Consider the following 27,418-nt stretch of genomic DNA (forward strand, 5'->3'; position numbering starts at 1 on the left):
TGACATTGCAAAAGACTACTTGGCACTTCAGTTGGTCCTCCTGTAAAGAGAGGAAAATTAAATGAGTATGCAGCAGTTTATCTCACCTGATAAACAAATATATAAAATATTACTATTAATATTTTAAACATTATAGCTTAGGATAGACAAGATAGAAAGGAACTAGGAAAGACACATACTTGTGTTTCCTTTCCAGCCAACTGCTGTGACCTCCCCCAAAATTAAAACCCAGTCTTCCTATTCAGGAAACCCGAGGGAAAGGTCTAACCCCTAGGGGTAAAGAAGTGTAACTTAACACTAACCTTTCCCAAGGTTTTAATAATGTAGGGTAAATTGTTAACTGTCTAGTTAACTATGTGTTGAAAAAGAAATCTTTCTTCCAGTGTATGATTGGTCTCAACAATAGACTGTGTAAGGATACACAGGGTATGTTAGAAATAACTACTGTATAACAATATGCTATAGTTTTCTGTCTGCAGTATAATCTATACTGCAAATATACTGGCTACTGTATAATCCTACACTGTAGTTTAGCCGGCATATTGCCGGCTAGGCTAGCCCATGGCCAGCTGGATTAGTACCTGGCGGCATCGGCCCGGCCGGCATGTTGCCGGTCGGGCTAGTACCTGGCGGCATCGGCCCGGCCGGCATGTTGCCGGTCGGGCTAGTACCTGACGGCACCGGCCCAGTCGGCGATGGGTTAACACCTGGTGGGACTAGCTGACAGAGAGAGAGAGAAAGCATGAAGTGAAGGGCTGCCTTATTAAATGTTTGCTAACAATTATTAAGGGTGTAAGAATATAATCTTACTGCCTTCCTCCAGAATGAGAGCTCAAATGAAAGGGGAAAATTAATCATTAAAGCTTCCATCCAACCATAAAACCGCTGCCGGTCACTGCCGGCCCCGGGTATGTGGATGACAGTCCAAGAGAGAACTGAGGAACTCTCGACAGAACAGGGGTCTCCCACCAGCAGCCGTTACAGCCTTTCCCGGAAAGACTAGGCGACTGCATATGTAGAAGCCTGGCCGGCCCCGCAACCTACCCGGCAAGCGGGGAGATTGTAGGACGACAGCCACAGGGTTGCGATGGCTAGGCCATTGCTAAAGGACAGAGGGGGACAGGGAAAAGGGTCCTATATAAAGTGTGGAAGAAGGCGGCAAGGTTGCCGTCTTCCCACACAAGTGAGAAACTCTGTTTCAGTATCAGCGCCACTCTAGGCAGCAGAAGAGTATCTATTCTTCAGCCTAGGGTCTGCTGAAACAGTGTTACGAGGAGGCGGCAGGATTGCTGCCGCCTCTCAACAGGAGGGGAACATCATTTCAGTGTCGGCGCCATCCTAGGCGACAGAAGAATGTCTATTCTTCAGCCTAGGGTCTGCCAACGTAGGACTAGTCTTCCAACCGCAGGGGAGAAGGTGGCGGCATCATACAACCACTTCAAGTGCGGCCTAGGGAGGCATAGCCTCCTATGCCGGCTGCTGAAAGCTGGCAGGGGAGTGACTACTCACCCTGCTGCTTGGCCACAAGCAAAGACTGAATACTCTGAGGTTCTGTCAAAAACCCAAAGCCGGCCATCTGCCGGCAAGGGTAAGAGACATAAAACACTAGCCTAGTCAAGCCAGAGTGTCTACAGTACTCTATGGCAAGACCAAGTTAGGGTTGTCGCCTATGGCAGCACTCAGAGGGAAGGAGGAATTACCCTTAAATCTCCACAGGAGACGAGCATCGATTTATATAATAATTCTAGGAGATATCTATCTCCGTATGAATTGATAAAACGACACACGAGGGTAAACAGGGAACATGAATGAAAGTATACTAAAGCGCCTAGGCTAGTCAGCCTAGCGCCAGGCGAGATTCGGTTACCTAGATCGCCGAAACTCTAACGTATACGATCGATGAGGAAGAGGAAATACTGTATATGCAATCAGTATATCTTTACAACTATAAAATGCCTAAATAGCTACAAGTATAAAATGCCTAAATAGCTTCATATTTTAATGCTATTACAACTAGGAATGTCGTTCTATATCATGCATGAAGGTAAACTGAAGCGCATAGGCTAGGAAGCCTAGCGCGGGTGAGGTTCAGTTACCTAAGTCGCCGAAACTCTAAAGAATACAATTGACATAATATATAGCTTCCTAGTAAATATTTAACTGAATAGCTTCATAAATATACATGCTATTATAACCGGGAAAGTCGTTCAGCTAACTAAATAACACATGCGTTATGAACGACAGCGCCCATGGTGCATCCGGTGAAGGCGAAGCTCCAACTCTTAAATTTACTCTAATTTCACTGTGAGGCAGGAGCTAAAAATTATACACTGTAAAGATCAAATACTCAAATTTCCAGAGGCAGAAGGGGCTGGAGATTGCATGGTAAATCCTTAAAATCGAGCACATCGTTAGAGCAACAGGGGAAAACCACCGTGCGAAACCGCTACGAATATAGGAATAAGCGCCATCTAGATACTCAATAGTAGTACGGGAGGAAGGGTACCTTGATACCGGCTCCCCTTCTATTTTTGCCACTTTCCCCCTGGAAGCGAAAATGCTATTCGGGGTGAAGATTGCTATGTGTCGTATCAAGATATACGTCCCCTGTTATTATGCAATATCCTTAAGAGAAATATGTTATTTTCATTAGTAAAATAAATTTTTGAATATACTTACCCGATAATCATGTAGCTGTCAACTCCGTTGCCCGACAGAATTCTACGGAAGGGATACGCCAGCGATCGCTATACAAGAGGGGGGTGTACTCACAAGCGCCACCTGTGGCCAGGTACTGCAGTACTTCTTGTTGACACCACTTCAATTTTTCCTCGGTCCACTGGTTCTATGGGGAGGAAGGGTGGGTCAATTAAATCATGATTATCGGGTAAGTATATTCAAAAATTTATTTTACTAATGAAAATAACATTTTTCAATATTAAACTTACCCGATAATCATGTAGCTGATTCACACCCAGGGAGGTGGGTGAAAACCAGTGTACATGTATATCAAGAAGCTAAGTATCCCGTATTTCATATTATCAGTTATTCAAAATAACAATGAAATTACAAGTACCTGGTAAGGAAGTCGACTTGAGCCATTACTCTGCCTTAAATAAGTTCGTCTTCCTTACTGAGCGCAGCGTTCCTCTTAGGAGGCTGAACAACTCTAAGGTGCTGAAGTATCAAGGGCTGCTACCCATACTAAAGGACCTCATCACAACCTTTAACCTCGGCGCTTCTCAAGAAAGAATTGACCACCCGCCAAATCAACAAGGATGTGGAAGGCTTCTTAGCCGACCGTACAACCCATAAAAAGTATTCAAGAGAAAGGTTAAAAGGTTATGGGATTATGGGAATGTAGTGGCTGAGCCCTCGCCTACTACTGCATTCGTTGCTACGAATGGTCCCAGGGTGTAGCAGTACTCGTAAAGAGACTGGACATCTTTGAGATAGAATGATGCGAACACTGACTTGCTTCTCCAATAGGTTGCATCCATAACACTCTGCAGAGAATGGCTCTGTTTGAAGGCCACTGAAGTAGCCACAGCTCCCACTTCATGTGTCCTTACCTTCAGCAAAGCAAGGTCTTCTTCCTTCAGATGAGAATGTGCTTCCCTAATCAGAAGCCTGAATAGTAAGAAACTGAGTTCTTAGAACTTGGAAAAGAAGGTTTCTTGATAGCACACCATAAGGCTTCTGATTGTCCTCGTAAAGGTTAAGACCTTTTTAGATAGTACCTAAGAGCTCTAACTGGGCAAAGTACTCTCTCCAGTTCATTCCCCACCAAGTTGGACAGGCTTGGGATCTCGAACGACTTAGGCCAAGGACGTGAAGGAAGCTCGTTTAGCAAAAACCGAGCTGCAAGGAACATGTAGCCGTTTCAGATGTGAAAACAATGATCCTGCTGAAGGCGTGGATCTCACTTACTCTTTTAGCTGTTGTCAAGCACACGAGGAAAAGAGTTTTTAATGTGAGGTCCTAAAAAGAGGCTGATTGGAGAGGTTCAAATCTTGATGACATAAGGAACCTTAGGACCACGTCTAGATTCCAGCCTGGAGTGGACAACCGACGTTCCTTTGAGGTCTCAAAAGACCTAGGGAGGTCCTGTAGATCTTTGTTGGTGGAAAGATCCAAGCCTCTGTGGCGGAAAACCGCTGCCAACATACTTCTGTAACCCTTGATCGTAGGAGCTGAAAGGGATCTTACTTTCCTTAGATATAACAGGAAGTCAGCAATCCGGGTTACAGTGGTACTGGTTGAGGAAACTGCATTGGTCTTGTACCAGCTACGGAAGACTTCCCCTTGAGACTGATAGATTCTGAGAGTGGATGTTCTCCTTGCTTTGGCAATCGCTCTGGCTGCCTCCTTAGAAAAGCCCCTAGCTCTTGAGAGTCTTTCGAAAGTCTGAAGGCAGTCAGACGAAGAGCGTGGAGGTTTGGGTGTACCTTCTTTACGTGAGGTAGACGTAGAAGGTTCACTCCTAGAGGAAGAGTCCTGGGAATGTCGACCAGCCATTGCAGTACCTCTAAGAACCATTCTCTCGCGGGCCAGAGGGGAGCCAACCAACGTCAGCCGTGTCCCTTTGCGAGAGGAGAACTTCTGAAGTACCCTGTTGACAATCTTGAACGGCGGGAATGCATACAGGTCGAGATGGAACCAATCCAGCAGAAAAGCATCCACGTGAACTGCTGCTGGGTCTGGAATCGGAGAACAATACAACAGGAGTCTCTAGGTTATCGAGGTAGCGAACAGATCTATGGTTGGCTGACCCCACAGGGCCCAAAGTCTGCTGCAAACATTCTTGTGAAGGGTCCACTCTGTGGGGATGACCTGACCCTTCCGGCTGAGGTGATCTGCCATGACATTCATACCGCCCTGAATGAACCTCGTTACCAGCGTGAGCTTTCGATCTTTAGACCAGATGAGGAGGTCCCTTGCGATCTAGAACAACTTCACAAAAGAGTCCCTCCCTGCTTGAAGATGTAAGCCAGGGCTGTGGTGTTGTCAGAGTCCACCTCCACCACTTTGTTAAGCTGGAGGGACTTGAAGTTTATCAAGGCCAGAAGAACCGCCAACAACTCCTTGCAATTGATGTGAAGTGTCCTTTGCTCCTGATTCCATGTTCCCGAGCATTCCTGTCCGTCCAAAGTCGCACCCCAGCCCGTGTCTGATGCGTCCGAGAGGAGACGGCGGTCAGGTTTCTGAACAGCCAAAGGTAGACTTCCTTGAGAAGAAAGCTGTTCTTACACCACGCGAGAGAAGACCTCCTCTCTTCGGAAACAGGAACTGAGACCGTCTCTAGCGTCATGTCCTTTATCCAGTGAGCAGCTAGATGATACTGAAGGGGGGGAGGTGGAGTCTCCCTAACACGATGAACAGGGCCAGCGATGAAAGTGTCCCTGTTAGACTCATCCACTACCTGACTGAGCATCGGTTCCTTCTCAGCATGCTCTGGATGCATTCTAGGGCTTGGAAGATCCTTGGGGCCGACGGAAAAGCCCGAAAAGCTCGACTCTGAAGATCCATACCCAGGGAGACAATGGTCTGGGATGGGACGAGCTGAGACTCCTCAAAATTGACCAGGAGGCCCAGTTCCTTGGTCAGATCCATAGTCCATCTGAGAATCTCCAGACAGCGACGACTTGTGGGAGCTCTTAAAAGCCAGTCGTCTGACGGAGCCGGACACAAGATCATGGTACTGCTGCACAGTCTGTGAACTGTCAACCATGGGGAAGCGAGGAAGTACAGTGACAACCCGAAGCTATCTAGACTGTCTGGGTCGTACAGACAACTCCTTATCGGGTTGCTGAGGTTGCCGCACTGCGTCACAACAAGTCACTTCTGCTGGTTGTTGAACGTCTTCCCAGTGACACACTGACTCCGTAAACAAAAAATCCTCTAACAAGGACTAAGCTTGGACTGCATGTCTTGCAACACAGCTCAAGGTCTATGGGAGCAGGTGTGGTAACAGACGGGGTTAGCGACTGAAGTGGAACCATTACCTTCCCTGGAAGCATGTTATGCTTAAATAAAAGTCCATAGGAGGCTACGCAGCTAAAGGCTCCTCTCCAAATGACAGAGTCCTCAAGGGAATATCAGAAGGAGGGAGAAAAGCACTTTCTCATCTACAGGGACCATATCCGAGAAAAGCTAAGTTCTCTCAGTGAGGGTTTCACTGGTGCAAAAGCAGCAGACTAGAAGGCAACGTTATGAAACTGCTTGACAGTCTAGTGAGTTGGCAACAACCAAAGATGTATGACTGAGAAGCATGCGGTAAGGTATGCAGAGCATGTTGTATGCAGAGCATGCTGTATGCAGAGCATGCTGTATGTAGAGCATGCTGTATGCAGAGCATGCTGTATGCAGAGCATGCTGTATGCAGAGCATGCTGTATGCAGAGCATGCTGTATGCAGAGCATGCTGTATGCAGAGCATGCTGTATGCAGAGCATGCTGTATGTAGAGCATGCTGTAAGGTAAGCAGAGCGTGTTGCATGGCGTGTAACATTTCTCAGAAATTCCATGACCAGTGCTAGAGTGAGTAATATCGCATTACTGTCCATTGAAAGTGCACGTGCCGAGGGAATTGATTTAGACTGTTTTGTTGATGAATTTGATAGCCGGCATGATAATCGTAGAATTAAGCTGCACTAAATGTACTATAATCTACTTCACCTCAGGAAAGGGAAACTCGCCCTGTTGGCAACACTGCATTACTTCATGCATGCTTGCATGGGGTTTTAATATCAACATAATATTTACCTTACATTCATAACTCATGATTCATTTTTGTTTTGAAGATATTTTTGCCATATTTTGCGATTTTGTTAAAAATATATTGCAAGGAATACATATATATTTTTATATTAAGTAATACAAATAACCTCCATTATCATAATGTTTGTGTAGGCATACATGTATATGATTACAAATGCAAGTTATGAAAGTAATGAGGTGTTATTATTGTCATTTGTTATTTCCAAGTTGAATGGGAAGAGGCTCAAGTTGAGGAGAAAGTGGCAGATGCATGCGTTGAGGTGGCTGACTCATAGCATGAGGTTGCTGCCTCAAGAGTTGCGCTTGCTGTAAGGGTTGCGGATGCGCAGTAGCAGGTTCCTGAGGAACGAGTTGAGGTTCCTGAGGTGTGAGCTGCGAGAGTTGAGGTAGCGGCTGCGCAGAACGCAGTTCTTGTCTCGCTTTGAGGAGGGTTGAGGTCGCTGCAGCGAGTGCTGAGGTGGCTGCCTCATTGATGGAAGAGGTTGTCGTACCTCAAGAGATTGTTGCCTCGCTGGTGGAACCGGAAGCGGAGGAAGTAAGGCATAAGATTCCTGCTCCCATTGCTGAGGTTGCCTTAAGGAAGGCGGAGGTTGCTGCACACCGCTGGTAACTGGCAACTCAGTACGCGGTAAGGTATCCTGAGGAACCTCAACATCGTACGCCTGGCAGACTGGACTGCGGTGAGGCGGAGCGATCGCAGGAGGAGGTGTAACCTTCTCAGCCTGACACTCACGCATTAAGACCGCAAGCTGTGACTGCATGGACTGCAGCAAAGTCATCTTGGGGTCGGCAGACGCTAAGGTCTGCTGAGGCAAAGCCTTAACAGAAGATGAGGTCTGTTGCGGCATCACCTTACCTCTCTTAGGAGGTGTGCAGTCACCTGATGACTGCGGAGAGTCAGAGCTAACCCAATGACTGCATCCGGGTTGTTGAACTCTAGAGGTCTGGACTTTACGTTTAAGAGGTCTTGAGACCTGAGTCCAGCGTTTTCTCCCCGAAATTTCTTCTGCAGACGAGTAAAATAAGGGCTCAATCGTCTGCGGGTGGGAGTGACGGTCTCTGTAAGACACGCCCGCAACCACCGAGGATACTTCTGTGCGCCGATCAAGGCCTGCCGAACCCTTTTGCCCTTCGACATTGCTTCTCCCCTGGGCTTGGGAGCTTACAAGAGGTCCCGGACTGGGAGGACGACTGGCACGCACAGAAGTACCCTCACGCACAACACTGACACACTTTGCGCTAATCACTTATCACTTTTGAATTTCTGTTTGCACTTATTTCACTGAACTCGAAACTTTAAGTGGTTTGTTCCTGAAACACGCAATTCTATCCTTCCTTAAAAGTTAGTAATTGCGAAAACCGAATTACAATGTAACAGAAAAATCTAATGAAGGATAAATAATTCAGTGGCTGGAAAGAGACTAAACACTAGATCAAATAAACTACGTTTAAAATCTCTCACCGCATAAAGCTTGAGAACAAGAATAAACTCTAGAAACGTTTACCTTCTTCCCCTAAAGAGACTAGGGAGAAGAGCAAAAACGATAACAACGTTACTCGCTTGAACGAAACGTTTATCCAGCTCTCTCTCCCTCCATCTCTATATCTCTCTCTCTCTCTCTCTCTTGACTTAGAACCTGAGAGAAGAGCCCAATCATATATACTCGTTAAAACATATTATTGTTAAAGGAAAAAAACTGAAAGATTTCCCAAATAAAAAGTTCCTTTATTAGAATTAAAACCATTAAGCTAAGAAAGAATGAACAAAACGCTATAAACGGTTTACTCTTACTGCAACGTGACACCGTGAAAATTCTCTCTCTATCGTAACGATAGAGCGCAAGTTGAACGTTCTGAACGTCAACAACTGCAGAGACAAAACAAAACGTTAGTTCAACTTTGAAACAGTACGAGACTATCAAAGAAATTCTTTCAAAAACATTAAAATAGCATAATATGTTAACAGGTAAAACCGAAATGACGGGCTCAATGTTAATTAACTTCGGTACAAGAAAAGACCGCCTACTATTAGGAAAGGTCGAATATAAACAAATATAAAAATTAATTTTAATAAATTTATAAAAAAGGAAGTTAATCGAAGAGGCCTATAAAAGGCGGAGAGATATAAAATAAATCTATAACTTTAGTTAAGCAAAATTAAGAAAGAGAGTCTATACTCTCTTAGACACCAACACTTCCGTCTAAGGGAAGGGTCGGCCATTTAAAGGTGAAAGAGAGTTCATACTCTCTTCGTCACCATAAATAATCAAATTAATTCCAAAAGCTAGCTAAGCTGATAATAAAACTTCCTGAATAGCGAAAGCTGAAATCTTAGAGCAATACTTCACCAAAAACCGTGAACAAGACTCCAAAATTATAAGCGTATCCATGAACGTCTTGCCGGAAGCACGACAGAGGAAAAATTGAAGTGGTGTCAACAAGAAGTACTGCAGTACCTGGCCACAGGTGGCGCTTGTGAGTACACCCCCCTCTTGTATAGCGATCGCTGGCGTATCCCTTCCGTAGAATTCTGTCGGGCAACGGAGTTGACAGCTACATGATTATCGGGTAAGTTTAATATTGAAAATTTAAGGATATTCGCGCCAGGATTTAGAATTCTGGAGACCTAACGGTTAATTCTCTGGGAATATCACTGTCGCCAAATATCCCTTAGAAAGCTACCTATAGGAACCTTCCCATCAGGATGACATGGCTTGAGCCCAAAAATAAACTATATATGAGATAATGACTAAAAAATATAAAATACCTCAAGATCAGCAATAATGTTAAAATAGATCTGCCATATATAAACTATGAAGAGGGACTTCTGTTAACTTGTTTATCACAAAATTATTTTCTGCAAATTTCAGCTTCTGAAGATCCGCCAATTCAACTGCCAGATTAGGAAGATCATTCCACAATCTGGTCACAGTAGGAAAATACACTTTCGATGCTTACAGCATAATGATTGTTGGGCAAGAGTAATCAAAATCCTTCAATACCTTACCTTGGTCCGAGAGTCACAGTATTGCATCTCGGCCAAAACTTCCTGTGGCTTTATTTTGGTAAAATTGAATTTCTCTGGGTCAATAGGCTCAATAATTTTGCGAAAATCTTCTGGTCGTCTCCTTAATTTTGAACGATTTGAATTTAGCTGCAATTAAATTATCAATTGGATTAGTCACATAAAAAGATATCAGCAAATATTACAAAACACAAAAGTAAACTTTAGATTTTAACCAAAATTACATTGAACATTATGCTTCATAGATACAAAGAGCTTATACAGTACCTTGAATGATTATTTCCACTTTGATCACAGTGAACAAAGTGCTGAATACAAATATATTTAAATGCAATTTTAAACTAATGACAAAACCCTGCCTTTTAGGGCTGAAATTAGCAAAACAAGCTTAATTGCTAAAACAGATCTAAGCCATTACATGAAGATGGCCTTTATGGACTTGGGTGATAGAAAGGCCACTTCATGATTCAGGCTATGAGGTTCAAGAACACCTGAGGAGTAATATTTTGTATACAAAAGTAAAAGGTCCATATGGATTCTTCAAATTGGTAAAATTTTGTACCGTGGGAATACTTGGTCTGGAAAAAAACAATCTGAAAAATTCCAGCCAAAATATGATTTTATAGCATTCATGTAGTATTTACCCCTCAAAATCAGTAGTTATAACTACAGCGTTGAGTTTTTACCAGCCATCCCAGCTTTGCTGAAATCATACTCCTATTGAGGACAATAGTTTTTATTCATATACTAAAAATTAATATCACCAATTTTTAAAATACAGTCAACCCACCATCTTTAAAGATTTTGACTTTGCCATTTTCATATTCCACATATTGAGATCCCCGTAAAATTTTAAACATAATTTCAATTCTTTGCAGATCCTCATGGTTATGACTATTGTGCACAGCCCGACATTTTCAAACTACTTGTAGTTTTTTGCACCTAACCTTCATGCTGTTTCCCTCCTTGAATAAAGTCACTTCATCTAAAAAGCATCTCCCACAAGAGTCTGTCAAATAAAAATTACTTTGCCTATGGCATGATCCCTAAGAGAACTGCTTCCTCTTCTCAAACTACCGCTAGGTGGTAGAGTTAGGTTAAAACTCTTAGAGAGAAGGTTGAAAATCTTGACAAGTGTAAGGAAGGGCTGGTACATGCAGCCTTATGACAACTTTTAAGGCTGAATCAGAATACCATGAGGTACATGGAGAGAGACCCAACTAAGACTAGTGCTGTGTCTACTCAAGACACAATAAGTGCTCTGTGTAAACTAATTATTCCACTATTTTTTCTCTTGCTGAATAGGTAAAAGGCATGGGACCAAAATCTTTCAGTATATCACTTATTATCATTGAAGAATATCTGTATAAAATTACATGAGAGAAGCATAGACACCCAACCAAATAGCCCCTGAAATACTAACAATAATAATTTTTATAATTTTTACAACATTAATTTGAATAATTCTAATAATCATTATAATTTCAATAATGTTGATAATTGTTTCAATACTGTAATTTCAAAAATAATAACAATGGATTCCAGCCCAGATAGTCCATGAGCCAGACAAGATATCGGTACCACCTCTGGTGGCAAAACTTTTTTAGTACCAATTTGTTGACTGGGTCCCTGTAAGTACATTTAAATGTGATAACCTCTTCAACGGAGTAGCTTAATATATTTTTAGGCCACTCAAAGTTTTCGCTATTTTCTATTTTTTTCTATTTTTTTTTTTATTTTATTTTTTTTTTACAACCTTTGTAATTTGTTGTAAAAGTGGGGGTTTTCTGTCAATAATTGCCGTGTGAACCCATGATAATGTTCGATGATAAGACTACCTGGCATCAATTCGAGATAAGATCCCCTGGTGCTTCGCATACGACAAGTTAAATTATGCACGTTATCTCCCATATTATTATGCGCAGATGTCACGACTAGACATAGACCATCCAGATGTTTATGAGCATTTTATTCAAGGTGGTTTCTCAGTTCAGCTTGGGTCCAAAAATCCCTTTGGAAAAATTCCAGTGGATCAAACCATCGAAGAAACGGTGAACAAGGACACACAGACCTCTAGGGGGACCAAAGGATTCAGTCTTAAGCCAGAGGCTGTCAGCAGATACTACCTTACGTCAGAATACAGGAGTTCATATCTGTGGCAGCTAAGACACATGGTAGGTAACGATTCTTCCTCAAAGGTCTGTCACTCAGTCTTACAAATGCCTAGAATTAAAAAAGATGAAGCTGACGTGAAAGCCTGTGTAGAACTAATGGAGAAGAGGTGGAAAGATCCAATAAGTCAAGGTCAAAAGGATTTGGTCTGCTTGTCTACGGGTGTCCTGGTACCACCTGATATAGAAAGTGATCTTCTCAGAGCTCATACTGTTGGAGAAGAAGCCTACAAGACATTTAAGGAGGATCGTTTGGAGACTCATCCGGCCTCAACTAAATTCCATGATACAATGAAGAAGCAGAATCTTAAAAGTTTCTCACATATAAAGAAAAAGCAACACAGCAATAAGACAGCCAATAAGGAAGTGATTCTGAAGGCAGACAAAAACTTGTTTGGCCATATGATAATTGTCGCTGAAAGTAGACAACTGTGCATCAAAGATGTTCTTGCACATCCACTGGGGCCTTTGCCATGGGCTCTGACAAATACTGATGGAACTTTGCGAAAAACAAACAAAGCCGCACTTGGCCGGGAATTGGAAAAGAATACTGCATCAGCTGAAACTATGCCAGAGCCATCAGTATGTATAATTGATGGAATGAGCCTGGTTCAGAAAATGAAAGGTGATGGAGAAACTTTTGCACAGCTTGCCGATTCTGTGCTTGCTCAGGTTTTTCGAGAAGGTGCCCACAGTAAACGAATTGTTATCGTGTTTCATGTGTATTGGGAAACATCAATAAAAAACGCAGTGTAACAGAGGTTCTGCTGGGGCCATACAGTGGAAGAACATTGCACCTGGCCATACCATTCTTCAATGGAGAAAGTTTCTGTGCAGCTCTGAAAACAAAATGTGTCTTATAGAGGTTTTTGTAGAGCAATGGAAGCAGCCTGCAAATAGAATTAAGGTCAACGATAAGTTTCTATATACAACCTGTGGGGAAAAGTGTTATCTGCTGACCAAAGATAACTTCAGTGAGATTGAATCGCTCAACTTAACACAAGAGGAAGCTGATACAAGGGTCTTCCTACATGCCAAGCATGCATCTGAAGATGGATATAGATCTGTCATTATCACAGCAGAAGATACTGATGTCCTCATACTGAGTCTTTCGTTCATTAGTGAGATACAATGCCCATTATATCAGAAGTGGGGAACAAGTAACCGTACTCGATATATAGATATTGTTACTGTCATTAGAACACCCAGTTATATCTGAGTCTTGAAACAATACTAAAATACATTCCACCAAGGTGGACGAGGTACTTCCCACTCTACTGGGTAGATGTAAACAATCACAACAACTGCAGCCTCAGATTCAAGCACATGAAATGTGACTTACTTGTCATGGATTTCTTCATGTATATCTAATGGATTAAGTCCCCAAAATTGTGGTAAGATACGTTAATTTGCTTATAGTATGTATTTTTGTACCTTTTTGATATTATGTTTTATATGTTTTTATTTGTACCTTTGATATAGCCAATGGCATCCTACCAGTTTTGTAGGCATTAGCCTAAAAGTGTTTTCTTTTGTTTTCAGTTATACTCAATTAATGGCTCATGGTTTATATAATAAACTACATAAAGGACCATGGAATGTTATTATACCCAAATTTGAGAATCAACACTGAACGGGGCTAAAATCAATTAATAAATACAGAGCCACGTACTGTTCATAAGAACAAGATAACACAATTGGGTTAAGGATTGATGAACCCAAGAATAGGAGCCAAACCTAACCAAGGAAATGTGGAAAATCTACGAATCAAGACAAAATGGAGCTTAATGAACAAGAGAAACATGAAGATCAACATTTAGGCCAAGATGAAGAGCAAGACTTGCATTCATTGAAACCTAGGCCTAGGCCTATATCACCTAGTATGGGTAAACGAGTGAGATTGCAATCAGAAAAAGGTAAGATGTATAATTTTGATCTTCTGGTTGATGAATTCAAAAAACAAAAGAGATTGTTAGGCAAGATAAATAAGGAAGCAGATTTGGCACTTTCTAAAAATGATTGTAATGTAGGCCTACTACAGGATGTTGCAAATAGGCTTCAAATAGAATTAAAGAATATTGACTTAACTCTCTCCAAAGTGAAAGAATCAGAAATACCAGAGGGTGATATTGTACGGAGTTTAGAGTATAATTACCAGGAAATATGCTTTGAAAGTCACACTAGGTTAACAATATTAAAAGAAAAAATGAAACATGAACAAGAAGATAAAATGTCAAATGTCTCTCTAAAGTCAAAGTCTTCATCTAGTAGGTCACGTCATACAAGTGTAAGTAAATCTTCACGTGTTTCTAGTACTAAGAGAATAGAACTAAGCACAAAACTGGCTAGGTTAGGCACAGAAAGAAAGTACCATGACATAATGGAGAAGGCTAGGGCAGATTTAAAGAAATTAGAAATTGACAAAGAAATTGAAGCCACTAATGCTGAGATATGTGCAGTTAATAAAATTTTAGAGGAAGAAAATGAAACTGATCCACAGTCATGCTTGAGTTTTCCATTAGGTGAAAATAACCAACCCAATGAAGGTCTCTTGCACAGATATCTTGAGGATAGTAGAGTTGTAAATTATTCATTGTCAGGTTCCAGTGTACAAAAGTCCCTTTCCTTTGCTGGAGGTTCAGATAGTATAGACAAAGATTTAGACAAAAGCAAGGCAGAAATAAAGGCAATGACTGATCTAAATCCAAATGCTCAGGTGTTTAGATTTCCAACGGATTTCATACAACCAGGGAAACCAAGGCTAGACCATAATTATAATTACCAGCCCATAGGACACTCACAGCCACCAAGTAAACTTAGGCTAGGCCAAGAAACAAACCTGAACTCAGATTTCAAAATACCAAATGAGCCTAGGCTAGGTTGTAGTACTATAGATGAGGCATCCCATGAGGTAGTAGGTGAACCTAGGCTAATAGTAGATCCCAAAAATGCCGTCACTTGCAATACACAACCTGATGTTAATAGACCAAGGCTACACGCTCATGATCCCCTGACAGATTTTCATGAACAACCTAACATTATCAATAATGATAACGTACAGTCCAGTCAAGTTTATCAATGGGATATTTTAAAAGGTTTTGCTGATCTTCAAAATCAAAACTTAGAGAAACTAGCTAACGTGTTTGCTGCAAGGCAATGTAAAGACAATTTACCCGCTAAAGAACCAGAGGTATTTTCTGGAGATTTGCTGAAGTACCCTCAATGGAAAGCATCATTTATTACATTAATTGAATATAAAACAGATGATGCTGCTGAAAGATTGTACTACTTAGGTAAATATACGGATGGTCAGGCTAAAACTGCCATTGATAATCTTATTTCTTTTGGGACCCAAGAGGCTTACGACAAAGCTTGGAAGATACTTCATGATAGGTTTGGAAATAAATTTATTGTTGCTGATGCCTTTAGAAGCAAGCTTGAAGGTTGGCCTAAGATTACAATTAATGATGGTCCAGGTTTGAGGAAATTTTCTGATTTCTTAGAACACTGTAAAACAGCCATGGGAATCATAAAGTACTTAGCAATTCTTAACGATCCTAAAGAAAACAAACTTATGTTACAGAAGTTGCCTGCCCAAATTGCAGAGAGATGGAATTGTATAGTAACTAAAAGAATCACAATTGATGAAGAGGAATATCCATCTTTTGAAGAGTTTACAAGGTTCATAAGTGATGAAGCCAATAAGGCATGTAATCCAACATCATCTTACAGTGCACTTAATAGGAGAGATACAGTATTTACACCTAAAGAAAAACAACCACAAAGTAAGGTTGCAAGGCGTACATCATTTGCTACTAAATTTAATGAAGTTAATAATGTTACAAATGCTGCATCTGATGAAAATAAATCTAAAAATGAAAAACAAACCGAGAGTAAAATGAATGTAGGATTTACATGCTATTACTGTAGACAAAACCATGATATGGAAAAATGCCCAGAGTTCTTAAAACTTGATCTTGCTCAAAGAAACCAATATTTGACAGATAAAAAGATGTGTAGGGGTTGTTTCAAGATTGGTCATTATTCAAGGTATTGTAAAAGACCAAGGAAATGTATTAAATGCAAGAGATGGCACCCAACAATTCTCCACGATGAAAACTTGAATAAAAAACCAAGTTCTGGTGATACCCAACAAGAACAGGCTGTAGCTGTAGCTAATAGAATTAATGTTAACAGATATTTTTCAGCTGATGTTCACTCAATGATTGTACCTGTTTGGTTAAGCCATAGGAATACAAATAATAAGGTCATGGTATATGCAGTATTGGATGATCAGTCAGATGCTTGTTTTATCAAAGAAAGTGTCCTAAGATATATGAATGTCAATGGCCAAAATTCTGTCATCAAGATAGCGACTATGCTGGGTGAAGAGGCTATAAAAAGTACTAAAGTATTTGGTTTATCAGTGAAGGGCATAAATGAAAATAGTACTGTAAATTTACCATGTGTCTACTCTAGAAAAACTATTCCTGCAAGAAGAGCACAAATCCCTAAAAAATGTTCAGCTTTAAGATGGCCTCATCTTAAGAAAATTGCTGGAAGGCTAGTAGAGTATAATCCTGACATTGAGATAGGTCTATTGATAGGTATAAACTGTATAAAAGCTGTCAAACCTTTAGAAATCATTCCTGGGTCTGGAAATGAGCCCTATGGTCAGAGAACAGCTCTTGGATGGGGAATTATTGGTAATGTAAATGTCAATGAGAATAATTTAGAAAGGGATGTTGTTGTTAATAGAACTGTAGTTGAAGAAATTGAAATAAATTCCATGATATCAAATAACATTTTTACAGTACCAACCAAAGTAAAAGAAGTGTATGAGCCTCATCATGTCAGAGAGATGTTTGAATCTGATTTCATAAGTAATGTTAGTGACGATGAGGTAGCTTTGTCAGTAGAAGAAAGACAGTTTATTGAAATTGTTAGTAATGGTATTAAGATTATTGATGGTAAACAGTTTAAAGTTCCATTGCCACTCAAAGGAGGTGGTATTCAGTTTCCAGATAATAAGTTAGTAGTCCAGAAAAGACTATCCAACTTAAAACAAAAGCTTCAGAAGAATGTAAGCATGAAAAATGATTACATAAATTTCATGAAGAATATGATTGATAAGGGTTATGCTGAAAGGGTTCCTTTGAATGAAACATGCCTAACTAATGGAAAGGTTTGGTTTGTGCCACATCATGGGGTTTACCATCCCAGAAAGACTGACAAAATCAGAGTAGTATTCGATTGCTCTTTTATGTATAAAAATGTAAGTTTGAATGATTGTTTACTTCAGGGACCAGATTTGTCAAATAGTCTAGCTGGTATTTTGTGTAGATTTAGAAATCATTCTGTTGCATTTACTTGTGATGTAGAAGCAATGTATCACCAAGTTTTAGTAAATGAAGAACACAGGAATCTTTTACGATTTCTGTGGTTTGATAACCATGATTTAGATGGCGACATTGTTCAATATAGGATGACTGTTCATCTATTTGGTGCTAGAAGCTCTCCATCTGTTGCAAACTATGCTTTGAAAGCTGCTGCTGATAGATTTAAGGATAAAACTACTGAAAAGGCAGCAGAGTTCATTAAAGAAGACTTTTATGTGGATGATGGCTTAAAGTCTGTAGCCACAGTGGAGGAAGCCATAAACTTAGCCAAAGACAGTCAGATGATATGTAAAAGGGGTGGTTTCCATTTGCACAAATTTGTTGCCAATAATGCTGAAGTTTTAAAGGCTATGTGTCCTGATGAAGTTGCTCAATCAGTTAAGAATCTTGATTTAACGAAAGATAAATTGCCAGTGGAACGAACATTAGGTATGGAATGGTGCACTGAAACAGATACATTTAATTTTAATGTCAAACCCATTCAAAGGCCTAGTACTAGAAGGAATGTTTTATCCATAGTTAGCTCTATTTTTGATCCTCTAGGCATGATATCACCATTCATTCTTACAGGTAAGAAAGTTTTGCAAACCTTATGTAAACAAGACCTTGGCTGGGATGATCCTATTCCTGAAACTGTTATTACTGAATGGGAAAACTGGTTAAGTCAATTACCCAAATTGAAAGATATTAAAGTTGAGAGATGTTATAAACCAGCCAACATGAATGTCATAGACTATGAATTGCATCATTTTTCTGATGCTAGTGAGAAGGGTTATGGTCAATGCTCATACTTAAGAATGACAGATGCAAATGGACAAGTACATACTAGGTTAGTTATGGCTAAATCAAGAGTGTCTCCCTTGAAAACTTTTACAATACCTAGGTTAGAACTCACTGCTGTATTAGCATCAGTGAAAGTGAGTTATTTCTTAAAAAAGGAGTTGAAGGTCAATATTAGTAAAGAAGTATTTTGGGTAGATAGTACAATTGTTCTTGGATACATAGCTAATCAATGTAAACAGTTTAAGGTTTTTGTTGCAAACAGAGTTGCGCAAATCAGAAATCACACCTTGCCTGAACAATGGAGATATGTTTCCTCAAGTGATAATCCTGCTGATTTATGTTCAAGAGGCATGTCTGTTCATGATCTGACTAGTAACTATATGTGGTGGCATGGACCTGAATTCTTAAAACATGATAATGCTGATAATGAAACTTTATGTTCATTTGAAGTTACAGATGAAGATCCAGAATTAAAGAAAGTGTCACTGGCAATTAACACTGATGATAATAATTATGCTACCATACTTACCAGACTTAATTACTTCTCAGATTGGACACGTGCCAGAAGGTCATTAGCTTTATGTAATAGGTTTATTGATAAATTGAAACAGAAATCATTATATACTGAGTATGTTCATGTGTCTGTAGAAGAGCTAATTAAGGCAGAAATTACCATTATAAAATTAGTCCAAAGAGAAGCTTTTCAATATGAATATCAGTTGTTAAGTATAAGCAATAACAAATTTGATAAATGTTTAAGGAAATCTAGCAATTTGTACAAGCTTGATCCATTTATTGGTAGTGATGGCTTAATAAGAGTGGGTGGTAGATTAAACAGAAGTAATTTTGATGTCCATGTAAAATATCCTGTGATTTTGCCAAAGAATAGTCATATTACTGAATTGATAATCTGTCACTATCATAATAAAGTACACCATCAAGGTAGAAATTTAACTTTAAACGAAATTAGATCTAGTGGTTACTGGATTATAAGTGGATCATCCTTAGTAGCAAAACATATATCAAAATGTGTAACTTGTAGAAAAATTAGACATGATACTCTTACACAGAAGATGGCCGATTTACCAAAGGATAGGGTAGAAATGTCTTCTCCATTCACTTACAGTGCAGTTGATTATTTTGGTCCATTTATAATTAAGGAAGGTAGAAAAGAGCTCAAAAGGTATGGTGTATTATTTACATGTATGTCAACTAGGGCAATACACATTGAAACTGCCCATTCTCTCAGTACAGACTCTTTCTTAAATGCTTATAGGAGATTTGTTTGTAGAAGAGGCCATTGCGCACAACTGCGTTCAGATCAAGGTAGCAACTTTATTGGTGCAAGACAAGAGTTTGCAAAGTGCCTCCGAGAAATGAAGGCTGAAAATATTAAAAATGAATTATTAAAGGACCAATGTGATTTTATAACATTTAAAATGAACCCACCTCATGCAAGTCATATGGGTGGTGTTTGGGAGAGACAAATAAGATCTGTTAGAAATATTTTGAATGTATTGCTATCTAACAATAGTAAAATTTTAGACGATGAATCTTTGAGAACATTCATGACTGAAGCAGAAAATATTGTAAACGGGCGACCATTATCCACAGATAACTTGAATGATCCTTTAAATGTAGAACCTTTGACACCTAATCATTTTCTGACATTGAAGTCTAAGGTAGTCTTGCCTCCTCCAGGTAATTTTGTAAAAGAGGACATGTTTTCAAAGAAAAAATGGAGGCGTGTACAATGTCTTCTTAATCAGTTGTGGAAAAGGTGGCAAAGAGAATACTTACAATCGTTACAAATACGCCAAAAGTGGTTAAAGCCTCAAAGGAATGTAGAAATTGATGATATAGTTTTAATCAAAGACTATAATCTACCTCGCAACAAGTGGATGTTAGGCCGGGTATTAGAAACAAACGCAGATGAAGCTGGCCATGTTAGAAAAATTAAATTGTTAGTAGCTGATGCTTTTCTTGATGAAAATGGTAAACGCCACAAGACAGCTACAATTCTAGAAAGGCCTATTCATTCAGTTGTAATGTTATTAGAAAGTACAACAGGGAAGTCCCCATCAGGGAGCATTTAAGTCATTATGTACTGTATATTTTTATTTAGTATGGAATGGACTAACCTGTATATTAAGATTTTATTGTTTGTAAAGAATCTCATATTCATTCCCCAATAGTATAGTTATTGTTTAAATTGTTATCACAATTTAGGGGAGCCATTGTTACTGTCATTAGAACACCCAGTTATATCTGAGTCTTGAAACAATACTAAAATACATTCCACCAAGGTGGACGAGGTACTTCCCACTCTACTGGGTAGATGTAAACAATCACAACAACTGCAGCCTCAGATTCAAGCACATGAAATGTGACTTACTTGTCATGGATTTCTTCATGTATATCTAATGGATTAAGTCCCCAAAATTGTGGTAAGATACGTTAATTTGCTTATAGTATGTATTTTTGTACCTTTTTGATATTATGTTTTATATGTTTTTATTTGTACCTTTGATATAGCCAATGGCATCCTACCAGTTTTGTAGGCATTAGCCTAAAAGTGTTTTCTTTTGTTTTCAGTTATACTCAATTAATGGCTCATGGTTTATATAATAAACTACATAAAGGACCATGGAATGTTATTATACCCAAATTTGAGAATCAACACTGAACGGGGCTAAAATCAATTAATAAATACAGAGCCACGTACTGTTCATAAGAACAGATATAACAAAACTTGCAAGTGCTGCCGGAGAAGATGTCTGTCAAAGCCTCATAGGCTTACATGCTCTCACTGGTTGCGACACGGTTAGTGCATTTGCTGGTCGTGGCAAGCTAAGTGCACTAGAGCAAATGAAAGCAAAGGAAACCTACCAACAAGCCTTCAAGCATCTTGGTGAAGCATGGGATGTATCGTCAGAACTGTTTGAACAGCTTGAAGACTTTGTTTGTCGAATGTAGGCATCTTCCTCCACCACCTGTGATGTCAATGAGCTGCGTTATCATATCTTCTGTGCGAAACTTGGAAAGGTGGAGTCTAGCCAGCTTCCAACATGCAAGGACTGTTTCTACATGCACGTTCAGAGGGCTAACTATCAAGCAGCTATTTGGAGGCGCTCACTTAGTAGCAAGCCAGCAGTTCCAAATCCCAACGGTCATGTGTGGACCTCAGACGATGGGATTCTCACTATAGAATGGATGAAAGGATCGCCGGCACCAGATGCTGTGTTGCAACTAATGTCTTGCCAGTGTGTTCGTGAAAGTAAACTTCCAGGCTGTACATGCCTGACAAATGGACTAAAGTGTACTGATATGTGTAGGCTTCAAACATGCTCCAATGAGAACATTAGAGAAGCACATGTTGACCTGGATGACTCGGACAATGATTATGATGATAAAAATGATTAAAACTGATATTTTGGTCGATATCTGTACAAAAAACCATAAAGTTAACACGATCATGATTATTGTGCATATAGCTTGCTTATGGTATATAATGGGCATCGTAAATACTGTCTGCTTGAACAATAACACTATTCCCTACCTGTTTCTTATAGTGATATTATGTATGCATTCTTTTATACCACATAAAAGGGCACATGGTAGAGTTTGTGGTTTTGATTTTGGCTTCCTTCTATGTATGCATAGAGTAGTCTGTTTCAGTGTATTATGCTAGTTAATAAGGCACATGTAAAAATGCAACTAGTGAAATTGCACGGCAAAGTTGGTATGCAGATGGGACCAGAACCACCAAATATTTCTAATTTGATTTTTAATTTTCAAGAAAACAGCAGTTACTGTTACAAATGTGTCTCTCACATTGACAAGTAAGTCCTTGAAATGTTGTCTGATTATGCCTTAAGTAAGCAAATAGGATGTGATGCATCTGAAGTGTATTGTTTAAATTTTGTGGGACAAGAACTTGCCCCACACACTTATTTTTCCTCTTGGGCTGTTTTACCTAAATAACAACAAAACATGACACATAACCAATATAATTAGGTATCTAGGGGTCTAGTTTCTTTATAAATACACAAATACATTTAGCCAATACCTGATATCCAATCAATAGAAATATATAAACTAGGTATTACCAGCTTGAGGGTAAAGTTAACAGTTTGGAGTTAACAGGGTGATATTATTTAACGGCTCATAACCATACTTAAGCTACCACACAGCAATGGTTATCACATGAAAATATTAGCAGTAGGTATGTATCTTTGTAAAAATCAACACTAGGATTTGCCACCCTGGGTGGTACCAATTAGTGAAAAATCTGGTCCTGGCTCATGGACTAAGAGTAATGTCCAAACTTTATCACTTGGAGGAAGTAAAAGTCGTTACACGGTTTCCGTAGGTGAACCTGCAGAAGGATCAAAATCCCAATTGTGTATAAACATCTTCTCAAACCTTTGGAGTGAAAGATATTTCTCACATCTAAGCAGAGAGAAAATTATTAGAATAACTATTAAGATTACTGTTATTTTTATTATCATTATTTTGGTAGTAGACGTTCTTTCAGGCAACTTTTGTCTAAAATAATGGCTGCCTCAGCTGCAATGATCTTATACTCTGTCTTCTCAATGGCTTTTATTATCTTCTTTTAAGAATTAATGCATGCAGCCAGTAATTGGGCAAAAGACATCTTTCATAGTGGCTAGCCAAATTCATAAATAATTGGTGAATTAAGGTTTTAATGTAAAGTTTACAAGTCAGAATACAGTGAACAAGCTACGCGTTTTGGGAGTGCTGCCTCCCTTCCTCAGGCTAGAGTGATGGAAATGATGCTAGCTACATCCTTATATATGGTAATTCTGTCTTAAGCAAAGGAGCGGCGGATTTACATTGGTTGCCTCGGGCGTCGTGGGCGGAGTGAATAGTGAGGTTAATAGGATGGCGAATCCACATTGGCTAAGCCGCTCACTGAGAGCGGCTGTAGTTCAGTCAGACTGCCTTTCCACTAACTCATGGGTGATGAGTCACCATCTTATCCTTCGACAGCTGGGCTCTGATTGGTGGCAGCACTTGCTGAGAGGGTATGCAGACTAGGCAGGCTCTCCTGTCACTGATCAAAGGTGTCTTGGTTGCTGGTGTCTCAATCGGTAGAGTTGTCTTGATTAGAGATGTCAAGTTTGGTAGGGTTACTCCTGCAACAGGAGGGGATAAGGAACATTTCCTGGGTAGTATTAAATGCCCGTTTTTCTCTCTGTATGAGTAGAGCTTCAAGTTTTCAAAGTCTCCTGCTATCTGAAGTACAGCCAATGATCCTAGTGTTCTTAATTATTTCCTCACGTTTAATGTTGTTGTTGTGATCGTGGAGGACATGAGCTCTTATGGCGCCATAAGAGCATATGCCTCCTTTAATAATTCTTATAATAAATTCAATAATAATGACAATTCTAAAATGGTTTTGATAATATTAAAATCTTATTATCAATAATAATAATAATTTCATATTGAAATTATTATTATTATTGATATTCAAAAACAACAATGATAATAATAATTCAGCCCCACTTAGTGTGATATTTCATGCATTCTGGTAAGCAAGCATTGCAAATCCTGTGGTCTTCTGCTAAGGACAGCATCATCAGCATACTCTGGGTCTGCTAAATTCCTATCACCAATCCAGTCCAATCGTTCTCCAACATCTCTGACTGTTTTACACAGTACAAAGTCCATGAGGAGGATAAACAACATAGGTGACAACATATTCCCTTGGAGTACTCCGGTGTTCACTGGAAACTCACTTGATAAGACTCCATTAACATTAACTTTGTACTTGCTATGCTCATGAACATAAATAGAAGAAAGACAGAGATGATGAGAATGGAGTATGCAATGTAAGATGAAATATCATTGGAAGGAGAAAGGATTAATGAGATAGAATCATTTAAGTATTTAGGAACAATGATTTCCAATACTTGGTCTTTAGAATTAGAGTTTAGTGAAAGATTGAAAAAAGCAAATCAGACAATGGCTAGGTTAAGTAAAATTTGGAAATCAAATCACCTAAAATTTCATATAAAAATTCGACTATATATCAGTTTAGTGAGATCAGTGTTACTCTATGGACATGAGTCATGGTATGACAATGAAACAATCTCCAATAGATTCAGTAGATTTGAGAATAAAGCCCTCAGAAGGACATTGGAAGTTAAATGGCAGGACAGGATTAGAAATGAAACTAAAAGAGAGATTACTCGAGTACCATATGTGGAGAGATCATGATGAGGGGTAGATGGAGATGGTTTGGGCATGCTCTTCACACTCCCCAAGAGAGATTAGTTCACCAAACATTTAACTGGGCCCACAAGGCACTAGAAGAATTGGAAGACCCAGGCCTACATGGCTTAGGACTATAAAGCGCAAAGTAGGAGATGATGAATGGAGAAGTATTGAATTAAAAGCTTAAGACAGAGACGACTGGCGAAATGTAACCGGGGCCCTTTGCGTTACATAGGCGTAGGAGGAGGAGATGATGATGATGATAATGATGACGATAATGATGAATAATAATCATTATTATTATTAATTATAATACTAACTTCAATAGATATAATAATCTTGAAAACTTTAACTACTGTATATGAATTATTAAAATTCTTAAACATTATTACTAAAATTAATATGACAAATTCGAAGATAATTTGTATTTTTCCTAACCATACAAACCTTAGCTATTTACATTGGGTTTACCTTTTAGCGCAGCTGAAAGGGCGAGCCATTAGAATTTAACGAGGGTGTATTACCCCCGCGCTAGTTAGCGGGGGGGTAGGGGAGTGGTAGCTAGCTACCCCTCCCCCCCTCACACACAGATGAATGCTCACTTTCACTTAGAGGTAGGACTTGTCTTGGGGGACAGGGCTGGCGGGCAAATATGTGTAAATAGCTAAGGTTTGTATGGTTAGGAAAAATACAAATTATCTTCGAATTTGTCATTTGTTCCGTAACCGAAATAGTGAACCCTCGTTTATCGCGGTAGATAGGTTCCAGACGCGGGCGCGATAGGTGAAAATCCGCGAAGTAGTGACAGCATATTTACCTATTTATTTAACATGTATATTCGGACTTTTAAAACCTTCCCTTGTACGTAGTACTGTTAACAAACCACCCTTTAATGTACAGAACACTTAATGCATGTACTACAGCACCCTAAACTAAAACAGGCACAAATATTAAAGGCGATTTTATATCATGTGTTTCCTAAACACCTAAAAAGCACGATAAAAAATGGCAACCAATGTTTTGTTTACGTTCATCTCTGATCATAATGAAGAAACAAACTCATTTAGTGTACACATATATGTACGTATAGGTTAGTTTTTGCATCGATTATATTGATTATACAGTACTGTATGTTGATTTTTTTATTACCAATGTTTTAGTTTACGTATTTTTCTTAGGACTTCCAAATGAAATCTTTTTCTTTATGACGCCGCCTGAAACGACGGCGTGTACGCTCAGTAAACAACCACGCTCAGAACAAACAAGGCATTTAACGCGCATGATGATAGTGATAAATAATGATACAGTACATACAGTATTTACAGTAAAAGCATTTACAAAATATGTTACCTTACAAATATAAATTATACAGTACTTGTACGTAGCAAAGCAGGAAAACAATTTGAGAGAGAGAGAGAGAGAGAGAGAGAGAGAGAGAGAGAGAGAGAGAGAGAGAGAGAGAGAGAGAGAGAGAGAGAGAGAGAGAGAGAGAGAGAGAGAGATTGTTTTACGTACGTAAATGTAAATTTTAAACAAAAAAAATATGATAGGTTACAACATGTAAACTTTTAAAACCTTCCCTTTAACTTAATGCATACAGTACGTACATTACTAAACTATAAAACAGGTTAAAGTAAAAAATAAAGATTGTTACTGTACTCACCACGAAAGAAGTTCAAGAAAAACTTGAATGACGATGGCGATGAATTTGCTGCACAGTAGAAATGATGATGATGAAGCTGATGATGTGTTCTACTGTGCAGTCAATGATAGTATTTTACGTCTCTTCAGACGGAGGTGTCTTTTCCTGGGACACCTCTTCAACTTCTTCAATTTCTTCCGAAGGCGTACTAGCAGGAGGAACTGGCTCTTTTTTGCGAGGCTGGAAGAACATTGTGATCGGAAGTTGTTGCCGCTGCTTCTTTTTTCGATCCAAGAGCATCCTGTAGGGAGTCGTGATGTCATCGACCTTATTTGAGAATTGCATCGAGCGAACCATATCCTCGTCCCACTCTTGTAACATTTCTTTCGCCTCCTTCATATGGTTGCAGAACTTGGCAAGCCGTTCTAATGTTAAGCCCGTTTCTTCGACATTTTCTTGGGTCTCTTCCTGGGTACCCTCACTCTCTTCCTCACTTGCCGATTTCGTCAGGTCTTCGAGGTCTGCGTCAGTTAGGGGCTGGGAATGGCAGTCCAACAACTCGTCGACGTCTTCAGTCGTCATGTCGCCAAACCCGTCACCTCCAATTATGGCAGCCAACTGCACAGATTTCCGTATTGCAGAGTGTTGGATTTCCGACGGAGTAAATCCCTTGTCGTCGTAAACAATATCGGGCCACAGCTTCTTCCAGCTCGCATTTACGGTTGCAGGTTTCATCTCTTGAAGTGCCTTTTGAATATTCTGCAGGCACGTGGCTATGGTGTACTGCCGCCAGTACGCCTTCAAGTTGAAGTCTTCATCCTTGTCATCTTGGGCAGCATCCACACACGCAACGAGGTCCGCCAAGGTATTCTTCGTGTAGAGGGCCTTGAACGCCCTGATAACCCCCTGGTCCATTGGTTGAATTAATGACGTGGTGTTGGGTGGCAGGAACTCAACCTGAACGCCCTCACGCGACAGGTCAGTTGCGTGTCCACCAGCGTTATCCATAAGGAGAAGGATCTTGAATGGCAAGCCCTTCTCTAAGAGATATTCATGGACTTGCGGGATGAAACACTGGTGGAACCAGTTGGAGGTCAGCATCTTCGTAATCCATGCTTTTTGATTATGCATCCAGTACACGGGAAGGAGATTCTTATTTTTATTTTTCAAAGCGCGAGGATTTTTCGACTTATAAATAAGCCCCGGCTTTAACAAATATCCAGCAGCATTGCCACACATCACGAGGGTAACGCGATCCTTGAATGCCTTAAAGCCAGAGGCTTTGGCTTCCTCTTTGAACAGGAAAGTTCGCGACGGCATTCTCTTCCAAAACAAGCCGGTTTCATCCATATTAAAGACTTGTTCCGGCTTGTATC

The 27,418-nt window shown here is 39.8% G+C and overlaps 2 protein-coding genes across 3 annotated transcripts in view; one reads left to right on the top strand and one right to left on the bottom strand.

Moving 5' to 3' along the window:
• LOC137631782 (GDP-D-glucose phosphorylase 1) overlaps positions 1-27,418 on the bottom strand; it is a 162,718-nt gene that overhangs the window by 92,940 nt on the left and 42,360 nt on the right. For both annotated transcript variants that reach the window (XM_068363741.1, XM_068363740.1), the window contains exon 3: positions 9,787-9,933. In XM_068363741.1, coding sequence (XP_068219842.1) covers positions 9,787-9,933 — 147 coding nt within the window. The remainder of the gene's footprint in view (positions 1-9,786; positions 9,934-27,418) is intronic.
• On the top strand, positions 13,692-20,879 carry LOC137631780 (uncharacterized). Its single transcript, XM_068363739.1, has 2 exons — positions 13,692-20,604; positions 20,753-20,879. Exon 1 carries the CDS (start codon positions 13,753-13,755, stop codon positions 20,251-20,253), a length of 6,501 nt encoding a protein of 2,166 aa, XP_068219840.1. The 5' UTR covers positions 13,692-13,752; the 3' UTR covers positions 20,254-20,604; positions 20,753-20,879.

The sequence above is a fragment of the Palaemon carinicauda genome, chromosome 40 (genome assembly GCF_036898095.1).
Source record: "Palaemon carinicauda isolate YSFRI2023 chromosome 40, ASM3689809v2, whole genome shotgun sequence".
Taxonomy (NCBI): Eukaryota; Metazoa; Arthropoda; class Malacostraca; order Decapoda; family Palaemonidae; genus Palaemon; species Palaemon carinicauda.

Bases quoted from the DNA above. Each gene is read 5' to 3' on its own strand.
- LOC137631780 (XM_068363739.1), top strand. From the start codon at position 13,753: ATGGAGCTTAATGAACAAGAGAAACATGAAGATCAACATTTAGGCCAA.